General features: G+C 36.4%; 1 protein-coding gene across 1 annotated transcript; it reads left to right on the plus strand.

Moving 5' to 3' along the window:
* The first annotated feature begins 298 nt into the window (after positions 1-298).
* Positions 299-2,812, plus strand: LOC117313557 (HMG box-containing protein 1). The gene has a single exon (XM_033862781.2). It carries the CDS (start codon positions 324-326, stop codon positions 1,893-1,895), a length of 1,572 nt encoding a protein of 523 aa, XP_033718672.1. The 5' UTR covers positions 299-323; the 3' UTR covers positions 1,896-2,812.
* The last annotated feature ends 16,561 nt before the right edge of the window (positions 2,813-19,373 follow it).

Consider the following 19,373-nt stretch of genomic DNA (forward strand, 5'->3'; position numbering starts at 1 on the left):
AAGGGAAAGGATTGCAGAAATGGAGAGGGAGAGAGAGAGCTTCTCAAATATTATACAACTCTGTCTACTGTTGAGAATCTGCCACATGGAAAGAAGAATGGAACACAGCACACTGACAGTTTCTTTTATCAATAGACCCAGTAAAGATAACTTGAAAGATGTTTTAACTATTTTAAGTGTAAAAGCTTAACAAGAATGGTGGGCTATTAATTGAAATAGAATTATATTGATGTGAGACCAATAAGAGGGCGAAGGAGCTGGGAGGAGGCTCAACCTCCGGGGGTTTGAGGGGAGGGGGAAGACGAAGCTTGAAAGACTTGGTAATGGCGACGGGTTTGTCGGAGCACCATAACATGGTGTGGGAAGTGAAGACAAATCAGGTGCCTAATGCAGTACAGAAACTCCTGCTAGTAATGGACAAGAGAGCTTCAGGAATGAATGACTCATTGGAGTTGCTGCAGTGTAATGAAAATTTGCCATCCTCACCTGGATACAACTCTTGTGATGAGCACATGGAGCTTGATGATCTTCCTGAACTTCAGGCTGTTCAGAGTGATCCTACTCAATCTGCCATATACCAGCTAAGTTCAGATGTGTCACATCAAGAATATCCAAGACCATCTTGGAACCAAAATACCTCAGAAATATCAGAAAACACTTACCGTGAAAATGATGTGGATTGGCTAACAGAATTAGCAAATATCGCCACCAGTCCACAAAGTCCACTTATGCAGTGCTCATTTTACAACAGATCATCTCCTGTACACATCATAGCTACTAGCAAAAGTTTACATTCCTATGCGCGCCCTCCACCGGTGTCCTCTTCTAAGGGTGGGCCAGCCTTCGCTCATCACCACTGGAAGGAGCAAACACCAGTCAGACATGAAAGGGCAAGCAGTGAGTCAGAATCTGGTATTTTCTGCATGTCCTCCCTCTCGGATGATGACGACTTGGGGTGGTGCAATTCCTGGCCTTCGACTGCTTGGCACTGTTTTTTGAAAGGCACACGACTGTGTTTTCATAAGGGAAGCAATAAGGAATGGCAGGATGTGGAAGATTTTGCTAGAACTGAAGGCTGTGATAATGAGGAAGATCTCCAGATGGGCACTCACAAGGGCTATGGTTCTGATGGTCTAAAGTTGTTATCACATGAAGAAAGTATATCATTTGGCGAGTCTGTACTGAAGTTGACTTTTGATCCTGGTACAGTCGAAGATGGTTTACTTACTGTAGAGTGTAAACTGGACCACCCTTTCTATGTTAAAAATAAAGGTTGGTCATCATTTTATCCAAGCTTGACTGTGGTACAGCATGGCATTCCATGTTGTGAAATTCATGTTGGTGATGTATGTCTACCTCCTGGACACCCCGATGCCATTAATTTTGATGATTCAGGTGTTTTTGATACATTTAAAAGCTATGACTTCACGCCTATGGATTCCTCTGCAGTCTATGTGTTAAGTAGTATGGCTCGTCAGCGTCGTGCATCTTTGTCTTGTGGAGGACCTGGAGGTCAAGACTTTGAAAGATCTGGATTCAGTAAAAACTGTGGCTCCCCGGGATCCTCACAGCTCTCTTCCAATTCCTTGTATGCTAAAGCTGTCAAAACCCACAGCTCAGGGACTGTGAGTGCCACTTCTCCTAACAAGTGCAAAAGACCAATGAATGCCTTCATGCTTTTTGCCAAAAAATACAGAGTTGAATATACTCAGATGTATCCAGGGAAAGATAACAGAGCCATAAGTGTGATCCTTGGTGACAGGTGGAAGAAAATGAAGAATGAAGAGAGGAGAATGTATACATTAGAAGCAAAGGCTTTGGCTGAAGAACAAAAACGTTTAAATCCTGACTGTTGGAAAAGGAAAAGAACCAATTCAGGCTCACAACAACATTAAACCAGGATGCTTATGTTCTTAAGTCTGTATTTGCATAAACATTGACTGTTGATGGAAAGACTTAAGAAGATCAAGGTCTCACCATTTGTCCTGAATCCGTGTGACCGTAAGATACTGATAGCATTGAGTCTTGAAATGATTGATTTAATAATATGAGTGAGGATTTGCTTTCTCCATTAGAGCATTAAGTAAGCTAAAACTATCAACATTGTAAACCAAATTGCCTTATTTTCTTCCAAACTTCATATATGTCTATCAGGTAATATAGGCTTGAAAATTGATATCCTGTGGTGCTAAAGTACAGTAGAAAGAGAGGAGAAGTGTATACATGTTTTATTTTAAATTGTACAAAGGGGGAATTTAAAAATATGTAACTGCTGTTTATACATTGGCTCCTTACTGCTTATTAATCTGTATTGTATACGTAATGGAGTGAAGCAGAAGCCGGGAGTTGGCCTTTCCTTGAGCAACCACCATATGGCTCAGCATCTGTGCCAAACACGGGGGCTCCTAGTCTGGCCAGTGCCAAGAGGTTGCCGGAACAGGGGGCAGGTGGATGGTGTCAGTGTCACAGCCTGAGAGCCACCTGCCACGGCTCCCGGAGCATGCTGAGTGGACGCGCCAGGTGGCAGCACCCACCCCTTGCTCGATGGAGACAGCCCAGGCCAAGGTAAAGTTAGTGAATAGCATTGGGGTATAGTCACTGTAATGGTGCTGTTAACGGTTGACACCATTGTATTTTTAACTTTTGTGTCCTGTATCTCCTCAGCCACATATCTTAATATCGTATTTGTCATCGTATCTCTATGGTGGGGGCAGACTTTGCACTTATGCAGTGCAACACGTGCACTTTACTTTCCTCCAAACTGTCTACAGTGAGAGCAAACACAATGGCAATACAGCTGCTTATGCTCTGAGCTACAAAAAAAAAAAAAAAAAAAAAAAAAAAAAAAAGAATTATATTGATGTGTGGGTTTCATTTATTTAAAAATAAGTAAACAATTAGGGCCAGTGAAGAGTTTGTGAGGATAAATCCTGATAATTTGTTTAAAAATAAATGTCAATTACCTAACCATACCAGATTTTTTCAGAATGTAATTCTCACATTGAAAATCTTTATACTTATTTTCTCTCATTGAAAATCTTCTTTTTATTAAAATTCAAATGTATTTTCCATAAATCAGTACAGAAAGAAGCAAAATAATAGTGATAAGCTCTCTGCTTCATTTCCTCCTCTTGATGCGAACTGTACGTTTTATCACACCAAGAAAACAGAAGCAATTACAAGAGGAATCCACAGTTTCCACCACACCACCATCCACTACAGGCATATGAGCTCATCAACTTGGCCTTCCCTCCTGCTTCTTCAGGAGAGCTACTAATGTTCCAATCTAAGACCAGCCTCTCCACTCCAGTCCACTCAGTGGAATGATATCTAGTGATAACATTCTAGCTCCCTGACTCAAGGGCATTGCTCCAAACATAGATAGCTTCCTCTCTTGCATCACCACTTTTTTTTCTGTCTACTGATTCATTTCTTTCAGCATGTAAACTTCTCTTATGAAATAAAAATCTCTGTCTTGTCCACACCTCCTTCTCCAGCCCCTGCCCTATTTTCTCCTTCTTTTTCTGGCCAGTTTCCTCTCAAGGACTGTCTAACCAGTTTTCTGTAATTCCTCTGCCTCACTTCTCTTGAAGCCATTTCACTTAAAGCTTTGGAATAACCAAGTGAAACCTCTTGTGATAATATTCCCAAATGACTTCTGTGTTGTTCAATTCAGTAATCAATTCTGAGTCCCAATCAGATTGCTCTCACCTCCTTGAAATGCATTCTTCACAAAGCTCCCACAGTACCACATATGCTCACGCTCACGTCCTTTTATTTATAACATGGTACACACACACACACACATGTGAACAAGAACACACATTACAAGGAGAGTTTCCATAACCGTACTGCACCTTTCATATTCTCCTATTCTATTGTAAGGCTGAACAAAAAATGTTTAACCTATCAATTCTTGATAGATATTTTGTTTCCAACTTTTGCCATTAGAATAGGTTGTGAAGGAATGATCTTAAACAAAACGTCATTTTCCTTGCGTTAATGTATTCCCGCCAAGTCAATTCCTAAGTGTTAGATTATTAAGCTAAAGATTAAATTAACCTATAATTTTGATCCCCTCATTCTCTACAGGTATTATGCCAAACTTTACATCCACAACAAAGCATAAGAATATTTGTTGACCACATAACAACATATTTCAATTTTACCCTCCACTTTATATCCTTGAGTGAGTATAATGTGCATCTCTCTTATTATGTAGTAAGATCAGTATCATATCATATTTAAATATCATGGCTATTTACCTCTTTGTGAGCTGTTTTCATGTATTTTTCTTGATCTTCTTTTGGAGCATTTGTTTTCCTGATGATTCCCTAGAACTCTTAATATTTTAAACAGGAATCATCTCTTGGTGATATATTTGAACATATTTTCTCCTTAGTTTGCCATTTTATCTTAATATTGTCAATGGTGTTTTTTCTTTTTTTTTTTTAACATCTTTATTGGAGTATAACTGCTTTGCAATGGTGTGTTAGTTGCTGCTGTATAACAAAGTGAATCAGCTATACATATAAATATATCCCCATATCTCCTCCCTCTTGCGTCTCCCTCCCACACTCCCTATACCACCCCTCTAGGTGGTCACAAAGCACCCAGCTGATCTCCCTGTGCTATGCAGCTGCTTCCCACTAGCTATCTATTTTACGTTTGGTAGTGTATATATGGCAATGACATACGTACTTAAGCACTTTGTATTTTTTGGGTCAATTGTAAATGGTATTGCATCTTTTATTTTCCTTTCCTCTTGTTTGTTTTCAGTATATAGAAATGAAGTATGCCTTCCTGAAAAGGAAAGAGAGCAGGAAGGAGTGGGCAGGCAGCGGGAGGCAAGTGTTTTGATATCAACGACCTAAGCGTGGGCTCTGCAGAATAAGGACTGGGGTTCTGGGGATTTGGCCCGTGTCGGGGCTGCAGCAATGTCAGAGTCCCATGCTGGGGTAGAACAAGGGTTCTGCAAGATGAGAACAGATATGTAGACTTGAGTCTCAGAAGGTGGATAGCAGGGTCCTGAATCTTAGGAGCCAAAGGGGCCAGCCGGCTAGGCGTCCTTCGGGCTAAATTAAATGCTTTGGGCGCGTGCACTCTAGTGCTCTGGAGGATTGCCCGAGGCCCCAGCGGGGGGCTGCATCCAGCAGTCCAGCTGAGCATCTGCACCCTGGGGTGACACTGTTCCTGTGGCTGGGTAGGCGGCAGACCCGCAAGGCTGGACCTCAGGCCCAGGGAGGAAGGGGCACGGATGCGGGGCGAGCCTGAGCGGCAGAAGCCGGCGTGACATTGCACCAGCCTGAGGCGCCGTGCGTTCTCCCGAGGAAGTTGTCCCTGGATCACGGGACCCTGGCAGTGGCGGGCTGCACAGGCTCCCGGGAGGAGCGGTGTGGATAGTGACCTGTGCTCGCACACAGGCTTCTTGGTGGCGGCAGCAGCAGCCTTAGCATCTCATGCCCTTCTCTGGGGTCCGCGCTGATAGCTGCGGCTCGCGCCCGTCTCTGGAGCTCTTTTAGGCGGTGCACTGAATCCCCTCTCCTCGTGCACCCCGAAACAATGGTCTCTTGCCTCTTCGGCAGGTCCAGACTTTTCCCCGGACTCCCTCCCGGCTAGCCGTGGTGTACTAACCCCCTGCAGGCTGTGTTCACGCCGCCAGTCCTCTCCCTGCGCTCCGACCGAAGCCCGAGCCTCAGCTCCCAGCCCCGCCCGCCCCGGCAGGTGAGCAGACAAGCCTCGGGCTGGTGAGTGCTGGTCGGCACCGATCCTCTGTGCGGGAATCTCTCCGCTGTGCCCTCCGCACCCCTGTTGCTGCGCTCTCCCCCGCGGCTCCGAAGCTTTGCCCCTCCGCCACCTGCAGTCTCCGCCTGCGAAGGGGCTTCTAGTGTGTGGAAACCTTTCCTCCTTCACAGCTCCCTCCCACTGGTGCAGGTCCCGTCCCTATTCTTTTGTCTCTGTTTATTCTTTTTTCTTTTGCCCCACCCAGGTACGTGGTGAGTTTCTTGCCTTTTGAGAGGTCTGAGGTCTTCTGCCAGTGTTCAGTAGGTGTTCTGTAGGAGTTGTTCCACGTGTAGATGTATTTCTGATGTATCTGTTGGGGAGGAAGGTGATCTCCACATCTTACTCTTCCGCCATCTTGAAGGTCTCTTGTCAATAGTGTTTTTAACACATAGAAAGTTTGTGGGTTTTGTTGTTGTTGTTTTTTCATGTTTTCTGTTTTAATGGGGCCATCATTTTCTTTGACGGCTTCTGGACTTGTGTGTCATAGTAGAAAAGTTTTCCCCATTTCAATGTCATAAAGAAGTTTTCCCAAATTTTCCTCCTCAATAGGATGGCTTCATATTATATATTTAAATTGCTCATGCAGTCAAGAATTTATTTTGTTACATGGCATGATATATAAATCTCATTTTGTTTTAATTTCCAAATTACTATCCGGTTATCTTTACGTCTTGTATTGAATGATTTTGTATGCACAATTATCATACCATAAATTCCTATCAGTAATTGTGTATAATTCTGCAGTTTTGCTATAACTGGTTGGTCTTCGCCTCTTTTTGTACATGGGTACAACACTATTTTGATAGTTTGTTTACTAATATGTCTTCATAGTTGATAGGGTTAGTCCTAGTTATTGATCTTCTTTTTCACAATTCTCTGACTGTTCTTTTCTATTTATATTTCCATATAGATTTTAGGATCAGATTTTCTAGTTCCAATTTTAAGATACCTTTGTTATCTACATTGGGATTTTATTGAATTTATAAATTAATCTTTATAAAGAGGAAATTTTTATGCAAAATGATGTATTTAAATTTATTTCACTTTCATCCTTCAGTAGTTTTTTTTTTAATATTTTCTTGAATTATAATTTGTATTTGTTTGATACCTTACTATTGATAAAGCTATAGATTTAAATACATTAATTTTGTACCCTGTTTTTCACTAATTTTTAGCATTTTATTGGATTTCTTTTTAAGCAAAATTCTCATATCTTCAGCAATTTTCATACTCCAATACCTTTCATTTTTCTAGTTTGATTGTCTAAAATTTCCAGTGAACATTCAATAGCTGTGGTCAGCATCAGTGTTTCATTCTTCTTTCTGACTTTCACGGGGCTTTGCTTAATGTGTCCCCATTAAGCAGATTACTAGCTTTGGGTTAACAGGTATATTCTTTCATGTTATGGGCATATCAATTTGTCCTTAACAATGTGCACACAATATATTTACTGTATTTACATTTTTTAAAATTAAATCAGGGATCTTTGTTTAATTTCGTCACAGACCTTTGGGCATCTTTAGGTATATTTGATTTTAACTGTATTAAAATAACAGATTTCTTAATATTGAAACGTCCATTCACTCTTGGAAGAACTTCACTCGTTCATAACTGGTTCTGTTCTCTTTCCCTCTCTCTTGCTCTCTCTCTCTCTTTTGTTCTTTACTATTTTGAAACAATATTTCTTATGAAAATGGATATGTTTTATTTTGTTCTGTCTTTCTTTCCTACTCTTGTATGACTTTAGTATAAATATTATTATAATTATTTCTTATAGAGGTGCCCATATTGCAAAATGTATATATATTGTAACATACAATAATTATATATATTATAATTATAAAATATAATTATTATATTATATATTATATTATGATATATTTTAATATAACAATAATGCGTTATATTATACTATATTTTATATAATAATTATATATAATAATAATTATATTATATGGTCATATAATTATTATTATACAATATATAATTATATATTATATTATTTATATGTATTGTATGCTATATATTTAATATATAAAAATTATATATATTACATATAATATATATAACATGTTTATATGATATATACATATATATATGTATATATATATATATACAATGGCATTTGATTCTTTCATTTTATTTTATTGAATTATAGCTGATTTACAATGTTGTGTTAACTTCAACTGTATGGCAAAGTGATTCATTATATACATATTCTTTTTCATATTCTTTTCCTTTATGGTTTATCACAGGCTATTGAATATAGTTCCCTGTGCTATACAGTAGGACATTGTTGTTTATCCATTCTCTGTATAATAGTTTGCATCTGCTAATCCCAAACTCCCAATCCATCCCTCCACCACCACTCCCCTTGGTAACCACAATTGTTTTCTCTATGTCTGTGAGTCTGTTTCCATTTCATAAGTAAATTCATTTGTGTCATTTTTTAGGTTCCCCATGTAAGTGATATCATATGGTATTTGTCTTTCTCTTTCTGAGTTACTTCACTTAGTATAATAATCTCTAGGTCAATCCATGTTGCGACAGATGGCATTATTTCATTTTTTATGGCTGAGTAATATTCCGCTGTATATATATATATATATATATATATATATATATATATATACCACTTCTTCTTTATCCATTCATTTGTGGCATGGCTATTGTAAACAGTGCTGCAATGAACACTGAGGTGCATGCATCTTTTCTTATTATAGTTTTCTCCAGATATATGCCCAGGAATAGGATGGCAGGATTATATGGCACCTCTTAGTTGTTTGAGAACCATCTTTTCTGTTTTCCATAGTGGCTGCACCAGTTCACATTCCCACCAACAGTGTAAGAAGGCTTCCTTTTCTCCACACTCTCTCCAGCATTTGTTTTCTGTAGACTTTTTAATGATAGCCATTCTGGCCGGTGTGAGGTGGTACCTCATCGTGGTTTTGATTTGCATTTCTCTAATAATTAGCAATGTTGAGCATCTTTTCATGTGCCTGTTGGCCATCTGCATGTCTTTGGAGAAATGTCTATTTAGGTCTTCTGCCCGTTTTTTGATTGGGTTGTTTGTTTTTTTGTATTGAGTTGTATGAACTGTTTGTATATTTTGGAAATTAAGCCCTTGCTGGTGGCATCATTTGCAAATATTTTCTCCCAGTCCATAGGTTTCCTTTTTTTGTTTGTTTATGGTTTCCTTTGGTGTACAAAAACTTATAATTTCAATTATGTTCCATTTTTGCTTTTATTTCTATTGCCTTGGGGGATTGACCTAAGAAATCATTGGTGTGATTTATGTCAGCTAATATTTTGTCTATGTTCTCATCTAAACGTTTTATGGTGTCACGTCTTATATTTAAGTCTTTAAGTCATAGCATCTAATTTTAAGTACAAGTTTTGTGGTTAAATATCTTGACTCAAATATTTTGTATACCAACTTGAACCTAGAATGTCTCCTGATTTCATGATTAACAATTCACCCCTAAGTCAAAATAAAGCAAAATAGATTAAACCATTTTCTACTTTTTGCTTTACAACTCATTAAAATTCAATGAACACATTTGCTTTAATGTGTCATAGGCAATTTGATAGCTGGATTTCACAGACTTTTAATTGTTCATCACTTAACGCAAAACCTCCCATGTTTCACCATCACATGCAGGCTTGATATATTTGATATAATCACATGAATATTAGAAGAATATTACAACTTCAAGATACTTTTCTTATGAAAAGGCTAATTAGTTTGAACTACAGAATAAATAATTGATTATGTGGATAATGAAGCAACTATCTAAAGATTAAAAAAACAGCATGCAATTGACATTTCCCCTTGGTACACTCTTTATAGATTGATAAGAACTCAAACTTTTCTTCTGAATATCAGTTGTAATTGTTTTTCTTAATCTGATAGTCTTTTGCAAAGAAAACCTAAAAAAATATTTTTATTGTTCATAATTATGGATTTTTAGAGGCTTTTCAAAAAGGTTGTGCTTAATCCAATTTGTCTACATGAATAGATTAAATGGTACAGACTATTAAAAATCATTTTCTTAGCTCTAGGGCCTAGATCCAAACATCATTTAGACAGGACCTAATGAAATTATCCTTATCTGAATGCTCTAAAGGAGATAAGGAAGGAAATGTCAATTCTGCTATTTCTATAGGGCAACAAGTCACATTACTCAACACATAATCAAAGGAAACATTTAAACTAATCTCTGCAGACAAATTAAAAGTTCAATTAAGGAGACTATAATGATCTTCACTGATGAACTTTTATAAAAGACACATTTGAATAGATAAAGTTTTGCTCTGAAAAAAATTATAACCAAGCATTACAATTCAAGTAGCAGTCCATTTGCAATTGAAGTGCTTTTGACAGCAGTTTTCATTTCATTGCTACATCGAAAAAAGCATATGGATAAGGATCTAGAGCCTAGACCAGGCTGTGAAATTCCTTTGGACAGAGGCCCTGTGTTGATTTATTCTGTAGAGCTATAACCCACCTTCTGTTCATTGTCTGTACTGTGTCTTAGAAGAGGCTGTCTGGTTTGGGGACATAGTGGGTGCCCTCATGGAGCCTCTGATACAACCAAAAAGAATTTTTTTTTTAAAGTGTCCTCCTGAAGAGGGCTTTACAAACAGGCAACACACTTTGTTATCCACCGTCTTATCAGATTTTCATGTTATTTCTAAGAGTTAAAGAGAACAGTTGTTACTTTTCTTAATATGCAAATACTACCACCACCACCACATATGAACAACAAATGCTGCAGCCCAGGTGATGCTGAAAACTCAGCCTCTGTGCACCAGTGCTGAATCAGTTCTCAGAGACAGAGTTTTGGGTGAAGTAGAGAAGAATAGATTTATTGCTTTGCCAGGCAAAGGGAAACACAGAGGGCTCCTGCCCTGGAAAACAGTGTGTCCCAACCTGTAGGGGGCGGTGGGTTGGATTTGGTGAGGAGTTTTATAGCAATGGTTCCAGGGTGGAGTTGCTGATAAGAATCAGGGTGTGTGCAGGGCCTGCACTCCTTTAACCTGGATGCTGGTGGTCAAGGTTAGCAAACTGTGACCTTCTCTCTGGAACATTTTCCATTTGGTGGGAGTTTTAGTTCTGCAGAATAGCTCAAAGATATGGTTATGTGTATCCTTTTGTGGGGAACCAGGACCCTGCCCCAAGGCTGCACTATTGTTTCTTGACTGCTCCTCCTTTTTCTCTGCATCCCCTCCCTTCCTTGATTAGCAGCTGTTTGAAAGGCTTCCATGTGCAGGAGCCCCACAGAGTCCTGCTTGTTTTCACAAGGAGGTTAAGTGATTTGAACTAAATCACAAAGTCAATCATGAACAAAGAGCCTGCGGACCAGGATCTCCCAATGCCTTACACATGCAAGTTCTTTCCACTGCATGAGTGGCCTCAGTGAGGGGAGACAAGAGTCTGTTTTCTAAGTGTCTCCTAAAGCCTTGAGAGATATTTAGGAAGCGCTATTAGCTAGTGACTAAAAGAACAGTTAAATCAACAAATGGTGTAATTTTCCTAGTCTCCCTTCCCTTTGAAGAACCTGAAATTATGCATTTGTACTGAAGGGGTATGTGGATTCTTTTGGAATCAAAAGTCCTGCTGAAAGAGGTGAGACATTATTGGGAAGTTTGGGGGACATGAGGTGTCACTTTGTCCCAAGGGCTTTGTATATTCACAAAAAAGAGTGACTAAGGAGTAGGAGATTATAAAGGCATTAACAAAATTGTAGAGGCATTTACAGTTTACAAAGCCAGGTCATTATCATCACATTTAATTGTCAAAACAAACTACAGAATTAGATATCATTGTCCTCGACTTACAGACAGGAGCCCTAAGGCTCAGACAAGCACAATTAATTTCCCCAAGGTCAGAGAGCTAGAGTGGGGCAGGCTGGGCTTCAAACCCACATCCATGGACTCACGTGTAGAGTTGTTGCCTGTGTTGAAGCAGTTCCCAGAGTGTAAGCATGGACAGTGCACATGCCCACTCACACCCACATTTGAAAATCCCTCACCATCCTCTGACTTTGCAAAAAGCTGGGGTTTATTCTATTTAAAGTGGATTAGACGGATTTGTTTTTTTCCCTTCTTCTCTCCCATGCTCTCTGCTTCATTCACAATGTTTTTCTTAGATTGTTGAAGCCTGGCCCCTGCACTCAGCTGGGGAGGGATAAAGGAGACACAGAGAAAGGAAGTCAGCACAGCTCAGGGTCATCCAGAAAGGAAACTACCAGCACATGTGGCTACTGGACATTTGAAATTCACTATTGTAACTGAAGAACTGAATTTCTCATTTTAGTTAATTTAAATTTAAAAACAAATACTCATTTCAATTACTGGAAAACTTTGAGGTATGTTTGGAACAAATTGGGTATGCTAATCTGCTTTTTTGACTGTAAAATCAATGAAATCTCTATACAGGCCAAATATTGAGATGTGCAAAATATGTTAAATATTTTATTATTATATTTTTATAACTACTGTTGAAATTGTAATATTTTTGCATATACTGGGATAAACTTTAAAAAGATATCATAAAAAATAATTTTCCATTTCCTTTTACTTGTTAAAACATTCTTATGATAAAATTTTAAATTGCATATGTGGCTCATATTTTATTTCCATTGGTCATATTTTATTTTATTTTATTATTTACTGGGCTAATAAGAAAAGAAATACACATATTTAAGAAATACTATTAACATGGATATTTAATATTGTTGAACATTAATATATTCCATATATTATATATAGATTATATTATAGAGAGGGATTTTATTTTCCAACACATAGTTTCTTTTCACCTTTACTCTAAATTCTTCAGTTCTGTTTTTATTTTGAAATAGAAAAAAACAAACAACCAGACAAAAAACCTATTTGTCCTATGGAATGCAAAACATAATCTGTCTTATCTGAGTCTATGTTAATTTTAATTGTTTATTGTCACATTGATTCAATACTTGTGAGAGTATTTTTTCTCTCTAGCACCTGTGAACCTTTCTTAGTTCACTGCCCACATGTTCTTTGACAGTTAATATCTTCATATTCTAATAATAATATTATTAGTAACAATAATAACTTTCTGGATTTCTTTTTTAAAGTTAGCTTTGAGATTTCCCTGATGGCATCTAAATGTAACAAAGATTTGTTCTTTCATCTCATAGAAAGAGATGCTACAAAAATTAGGCTTTTTTGTTTTATATGTTACTAGTATAAGAGATGCATAGGAAGTTTTAAATTTGAAGAGATATTCAGCCCTCCCTAATTTTCTACAGGCAAAATTTTACTAACATGAATATTTCAGAGATTGTCTGCTTCATGGGAAGTCCCTAGAGATTTCTCAGTATCCTCACCATCTATAACATGTTTATGCCCCAAGGTGAAACATAGATCAAAGCTTGTACGAATAGTTATGTTCTGATTCCCAAAAGGATACTGTACTTTCCTTTGTTTTAATATTTGAAGTTATGATAATGAATAAACTACCTCCATTAATAAGCTGGGAGAATGGGACTTAATTTTCTTTTTATTTTTTTCTGATGCTTCCTGCACACTCTGCTATAAAGTATAGGTTAGATTTTTTGTCTTCAACGGAGTACTAGCTCAGAGCCCCATGGAAGGTGACAGTCCCAGCTACTCCAAGCTACTGGCCCTTCAAATAGTAGGTTGGAGTCAGTATGCTTACACAGCTTTCACATTGTAACAGTGGGTTTTGAGTGACTTTTCCAGGGCTTTCGTAGAAGATTACTAATCCAAGATCCAGTGGGACAAGAATTAATTGTGGAAGTCTGAATGAACTGAGGAATAAAATAAATTTAATATGTTTGTTTGTTTGGAATACAGTTGATTTTGTTTTAAGATTCTATTTTCTGGGCATAAGAGAAAGACCCCTTTTTCTTCTTAAGCTGGTGGTAACCCACAGTAATTTAGTAGGGTCTACTTTGTAAACTAAAATAATTGATTTTAAAATGAGACCTGATTCTCACTCTTGTCCCAGAATTCAAAGACTTTTACTAAGTCTCCTTACTCATCATGGTAATGTAATTATTTGCAAGGGTCCAATAAGAGTATGCCCTCCCTTTTGCAGAATAGATGGTAAATAAATTATGCAAGGCCTTCCCTTGTATCCTCACACAGAAGAAAAAGGGCAAGAGAGCTTTCTGGGGTCTCTTTTGTAAGGGCACTAATCCCCTTCATGAGGGCTGTAACATCAGAACCTGAACACCTTCCAAAGTCCTTACCTCTTGATACCACCATGCTGGGAATTATAAATTCAGGGGAGTGGACACAGTCTATAACATTTCACCCCAGACCCTCAAATTCATGTTATTCTCACATGAAAAATGCATTCATTCTATCCCAACAATCCCCAAATTCTTACCTTGCACCAGCATCAACTCTAAAGTCTAAGTCAAAAGTCTCATCTAAATCAGGTATGGGTGAGACTGGAGGTGTGATTTATCCTGCGGCAAATTCCTCTTCAACTGTGACACTGTGAACCAAACAGGTTATGTGCTTCCAAATTACAATGGTGCAATAGATATGAGATAGACCTATCTATTCCAAAAGTGGGAAATAAGAAGGAAGAAAGAGGTAACAGGTCCCACATAAGTTCAAAACCTAACAGGGCAAACGATATTAAGGCCTGAGAATATTCCTCTTTGCATGGTTGTTCTGGACCTACCAAGGTGGTACCTCACCCTCATATTTCAGTGGGAAAGCTCTTTGCCTGGGCCCTGCCCACCTCAATGTTCATTTCTGGGACCCCATTGCTCTCACATGCTGTCCTGTCCCTTGAAACCTAGGTGGAGACAGCCAAGCCCTCTGGACCCCATGCACTCTGGGCCTGTGATGGGCATGTCCATGGCTGACAACAGCAATTAAAAGGCTCCAGAGGAGGAACACTGAGCTTAAAATTGGCAAAGGATGGATTTCTCTTCATCTGACACACCTTTGGCCATTCCAGTGGGCATGTATCCCCTTTCATGGCAATCTTTGATGTTAATCTATACCTTACTAATTATTAGAGTGCATTCTGGGGTGACAGGGTGAACAAAATTCACCCTGGCAAACTCATCACCACCAAGTGCACCCTGGCCTGGGAATGTGTCCTGTAATGTGTCAGGATAGTGTGGGGTTGGAATCTAAATTATCTGCAGCAATGGTGTTAGAAGATGAAGTTTGCAGATCCCAAAATACCAGGCCAAGGGATCTGTTCTCTAACTCGTTGTCTTTAACAGATTTGAAGCATGTGCTTGAAATAGCTTTTTGTTTCTTTGCTTGTTTTAATCACGACTGTATCAGCTTTGTGAAACACAGCTAGATAAATGAAAGAAGATAAAAAAGAAAAGTGAAATGTTCTGTAAAGGTAATTTTGTATAGAGGAGTTTCATCTCTGAGGAAGCAAAATATAATTTCCCCCTATTCCTACCGATTCACAAGTTAAATAGAATAGATTAATATAAGAACACTTTTTACCAATTCCTGGGAAAACAACTTCTTTATTTTGAAATTTTGATTCTGTAGTATTGTGCTGAGTGTTAATTTGTCTTAAATGAAATATTTGCCCACCTTACTTTTTTTTCTTTATCACAGTTTATATCCAGTATGCATGTGATGTACACAAAACCAATTCACTTCATTTTGCAATTAATAATAAGCTTACATTCAGATATCCATATAGCTATATTGTATCCCAATAGAACTTAACTGAGTAGAATACCAAACAAAATAATGAAGATTCAATACTATATTTACAGAACAGGAATTGGACCAATGTTTTATTTCTGTGTTCTACATTTCAAGTAATCTAACTATATAATAAGTATATAATTGTAATTTGTATATGCAAAACTTTGGGGCAATATGAGTGTGATAATATGACCCCAGATTTGTAGAAATTAAATGTTTATTTAGGGAAAAGAGTTATAGACATATGGAAAGCAATAATGTCATATTTGGAGTCAAGACATCTAGTATAAAAGATAAGAGTGAGACATCAGGCAACAGGTCAGACTAAGCTTCCAGACCCTCCTCAAATCACATATGTAAAGAAGCAATAGATAATGTTCAAAATAATGACAAGAAATGTATAAATAAATGTAGCAGAAATTTAAATCTGCTTTCCTAGTAATTTATAGATCAAGCAGACTTATAATTAGTAAACCTATTAAAGATTTAAAATCTACACACACACACACACATATTAAGCTTAGTCTAAAAGTACCATCATTACAAATTGTTCTACAATATTATAAAACTTATTTTGTAGCTTTAATTATTAAAATAGCATGGAATTGTCATAGAAATAAGTAAAACAGTGGAAAGCTGTTTTTTACCAGATATTGAAATATGCACTGCTGGTAAAGATGGAGAGTAAAATACATTTTTTCTGTGAAAATGTTATCCTTTGGAGAAAAGAAGTATAATTCCTACCTCACACAATTTAAAAAATGAGTTATAGACTAATTAATGACATAAATATCTGGTGAACTTTTTAAATATTAGAAAAAAAATATGAGAATATCATTATGATCTATATAATGAAGAAGTCAGAATATATAAAGAAAAAATTTACACTAATAAGGAAAAATACCATCTCTAGAAAAATGAGATTATTATTACACATAAAATTTATAGGAAAGGAGAACCATATGGCCAATAAACCTATAAAATTATGCTTAAACTTAATCGTAGTCAGAAAATGAAAACATAGCAAAAAGCAGTTCCATTCCACATGCATAAGTTTGGAAGAGATGCAGATGTGTAGAAATTCATATACTCTGTGGAGAGGACTGTAATTTGGGAGGGCTATTTTGAAGACCCATGTGGCAAGAGTTAATAAATGTTTTTAAGATGAAAGTAACTATTACCTCAAGCTTCCAATTCTAGCAATTGCAAATTTAGCAAAATTCTAAATGTTAATATTAAAATATTGTATTACAATAGAGTAGTATAATATAACAAACTATGGCTGTGTCAACTTTAAATCTTGAAAATATCATTATCATTCAACAATTATTTCCCGATGACATGTCAACTATGAATTTATTTACAAAAGTTTAATAATCTAATAGCATAGTGACATAAGTATTTGGTTGTGTATCACATTATGTAGAAAATATAACAATATTTATGTTAATCAGTTATCTAAACTTAAAGTTTGCACAGGGAACTGAGATTAGGAGTAAAATGAGGAAGGGGTACAAAAAAGCATTAATGTTTCTGTAATTTTTTTATTTCCTTAAAATCAATTTATCTGAATAAAAAATTGACATAAATTTAACATTTGTTAAATCTGCTTATTGGCTGCCTGAATGTATATATAATATCACATATACAAATATACATAATAGAATTGTGTTTATATATACATAGTCCTATATATGTATATATACACATATATGTGATATAAACATATAACCTTTTAAAATTAAATCAGATTAATATAGGTTTTCTGAGATTGGATAGTTCAGTGTAAAGTCAAAAATTCATGATCTTGTGAAAGTTTATTGAAATAATCCCTAAAGATTAGTAGGACACAGAAGGGCATGTAGGAAAAAGTAAGAGACCACTTGAGACAAAATGTTAATAAACAATGGAAAAAAAAATCCATATATTATGCTCAGGAAACATCTATAAGTTTGACTGTTTGGAACTTATATATCATGGTTGATATCATTTCTCAAACCAATAAACAAAAGTCTAAAAATGCATGTGCTCTTTGAAAGGCTGAGAGCTTCTAGATAACAGTGGGATAAAGACAGTGTGTTGTATGTATATAAATTACTTTTCCTGGTGTTATAATATTTTTCAGATTTTATCTAGCATCAGCAGGACACAAATTTATTTATTTATTTTTGGACTGTGGTAATATAGGCATACCTTGAAGATATTGTGGGCTCATTTCCAGACTATAACAATAAGGCAAATATTGTAATAAAGGGAGTCACATGATTTTTTTTGGTTTCCCAGTACATATGAAATTTATGATTACACTCTACTGTAGTCTATTAAGGGTGTAATAGCATTATGTCTAAGAAACTAATACATATACCTTAATTAAAATTTACAACCATTTCTAAAATATGCTAACCCTCATCTGAGCTTTCAGTGAGTTGTAATCTTTTTACAGGTGGAGGGTTTTGCCTTGATGCTGGTGGCTGAAAGCTGATCAGGGTTCACCCCAGCTGAAGGCTGGGGTGGCTGTAACAATTTCTTAAAATAAGACAGCAAGGAAGTTTGGCACATCAGTTGACTCTTCCTTTCATAAATAATTTCTCTGTAGAATGCAATGCTGTTTGATAGCACTTTATCCACCAATCACCACCAATTACTCCTCATGCAAATAAATAAATGAATAATAAGTGAAAGAATGGATAAGTCAGTAAATAAATAATAAGATAACATAGAACTTACAGGCAGTACCATTACTCAGCATCTCATGCTCACTGCTAGCTCAGTGAGAAATACCATTCAGTCCCCAGGTAATTGCTTCTCCACATCTTGTGCCTATGTCCCCTAAAGAAAAAAGAATGCCATAGAAGTTTGTGCATTGTGCCTGTACCAACACAGATAGATGATAACATGAAGGTCTAGTTAACCTACAATTAATTTTATAAACCTATATATGTCAGGCTCATAAAGTGGGCAGTGTGAGAACACTGAGAAGCTTTGAATGGCAGGTGTGTTTAAGAGGAAAGATAAATTATTTAACTTGTTAAATCCTGTTTCACCACAACTGTTGTGATGACCACACCAACTCCTGAGTTCCTAGAAGCTCACAAATAAGAAAGTGTAGAGAAGCATGAAAATGGGTGCTGTGCCTTCGTCTGAAATGATCCATTATTAAGAACATAGTACATTTATGGTATTTGTGAAAAATAATACCCCTGAAGATTATTGTTTAATAATATAAATACAAATACTTAATATAATAATATGTATACTATTAAATTTGTATAAATGTAGTTCCATGTTTAACATGCTTGAAGGGTCATACCAATTGTTTACAAGATTTCACATTGACATTGAATGTGACTATTTTTATTTTTATAAAATACTTAATAAGATCTAATTAAAGTATAAAAAAGTGTTAGCTTTATTTACATTCAATTCTAATTTTAAATATTTGTTAGTTAAGACGTGTATTTGCCTTTCTATACAATAAATAATTTAGAATGTTGGAAAAAATGACTTTGGAAACCTATATAAAATATTTTAAGTCTATAACAGCTGTATTTTTGAAGATATATCCAGATTTTGCACACTTGGACTATATCTGCATTTTTAATTATTTTTGCCATTAGTTTTAATAGAATACACATTACATGAGCATCTTGATAACAATAGCATAATTTGTAAATTGGCTACAGTGGAGGTAGCAAGAATAAATTATATGAAATAAACATACATACATTTATAAATTATGTAGGTATTTATTTTACTATTCATTCCAATATCTCCTGTTCAAAAATAGAATACCCAGACACATGAAATAAATAAACAAATAATAAATAAATAGGTGTAACAGCTCTAGATTTTTTCCAACTTTTGGTGACATAGTATAG

The sequence above is a fragment of the Tursiops truncatus genome, chromosome 9 (genome assembly GCF_011762595.2).
Source record: "Tursiops truncatus isolate mTurTru1 chromosome 9, mTurTru1.mat.Y, whole genome shotgun sequence".
NCBI lineage: Eukaryota > Metazoa > Chordata > Mammalia > Artiodactyla > Delphinidae > Tursiops > Tursiops truncatus.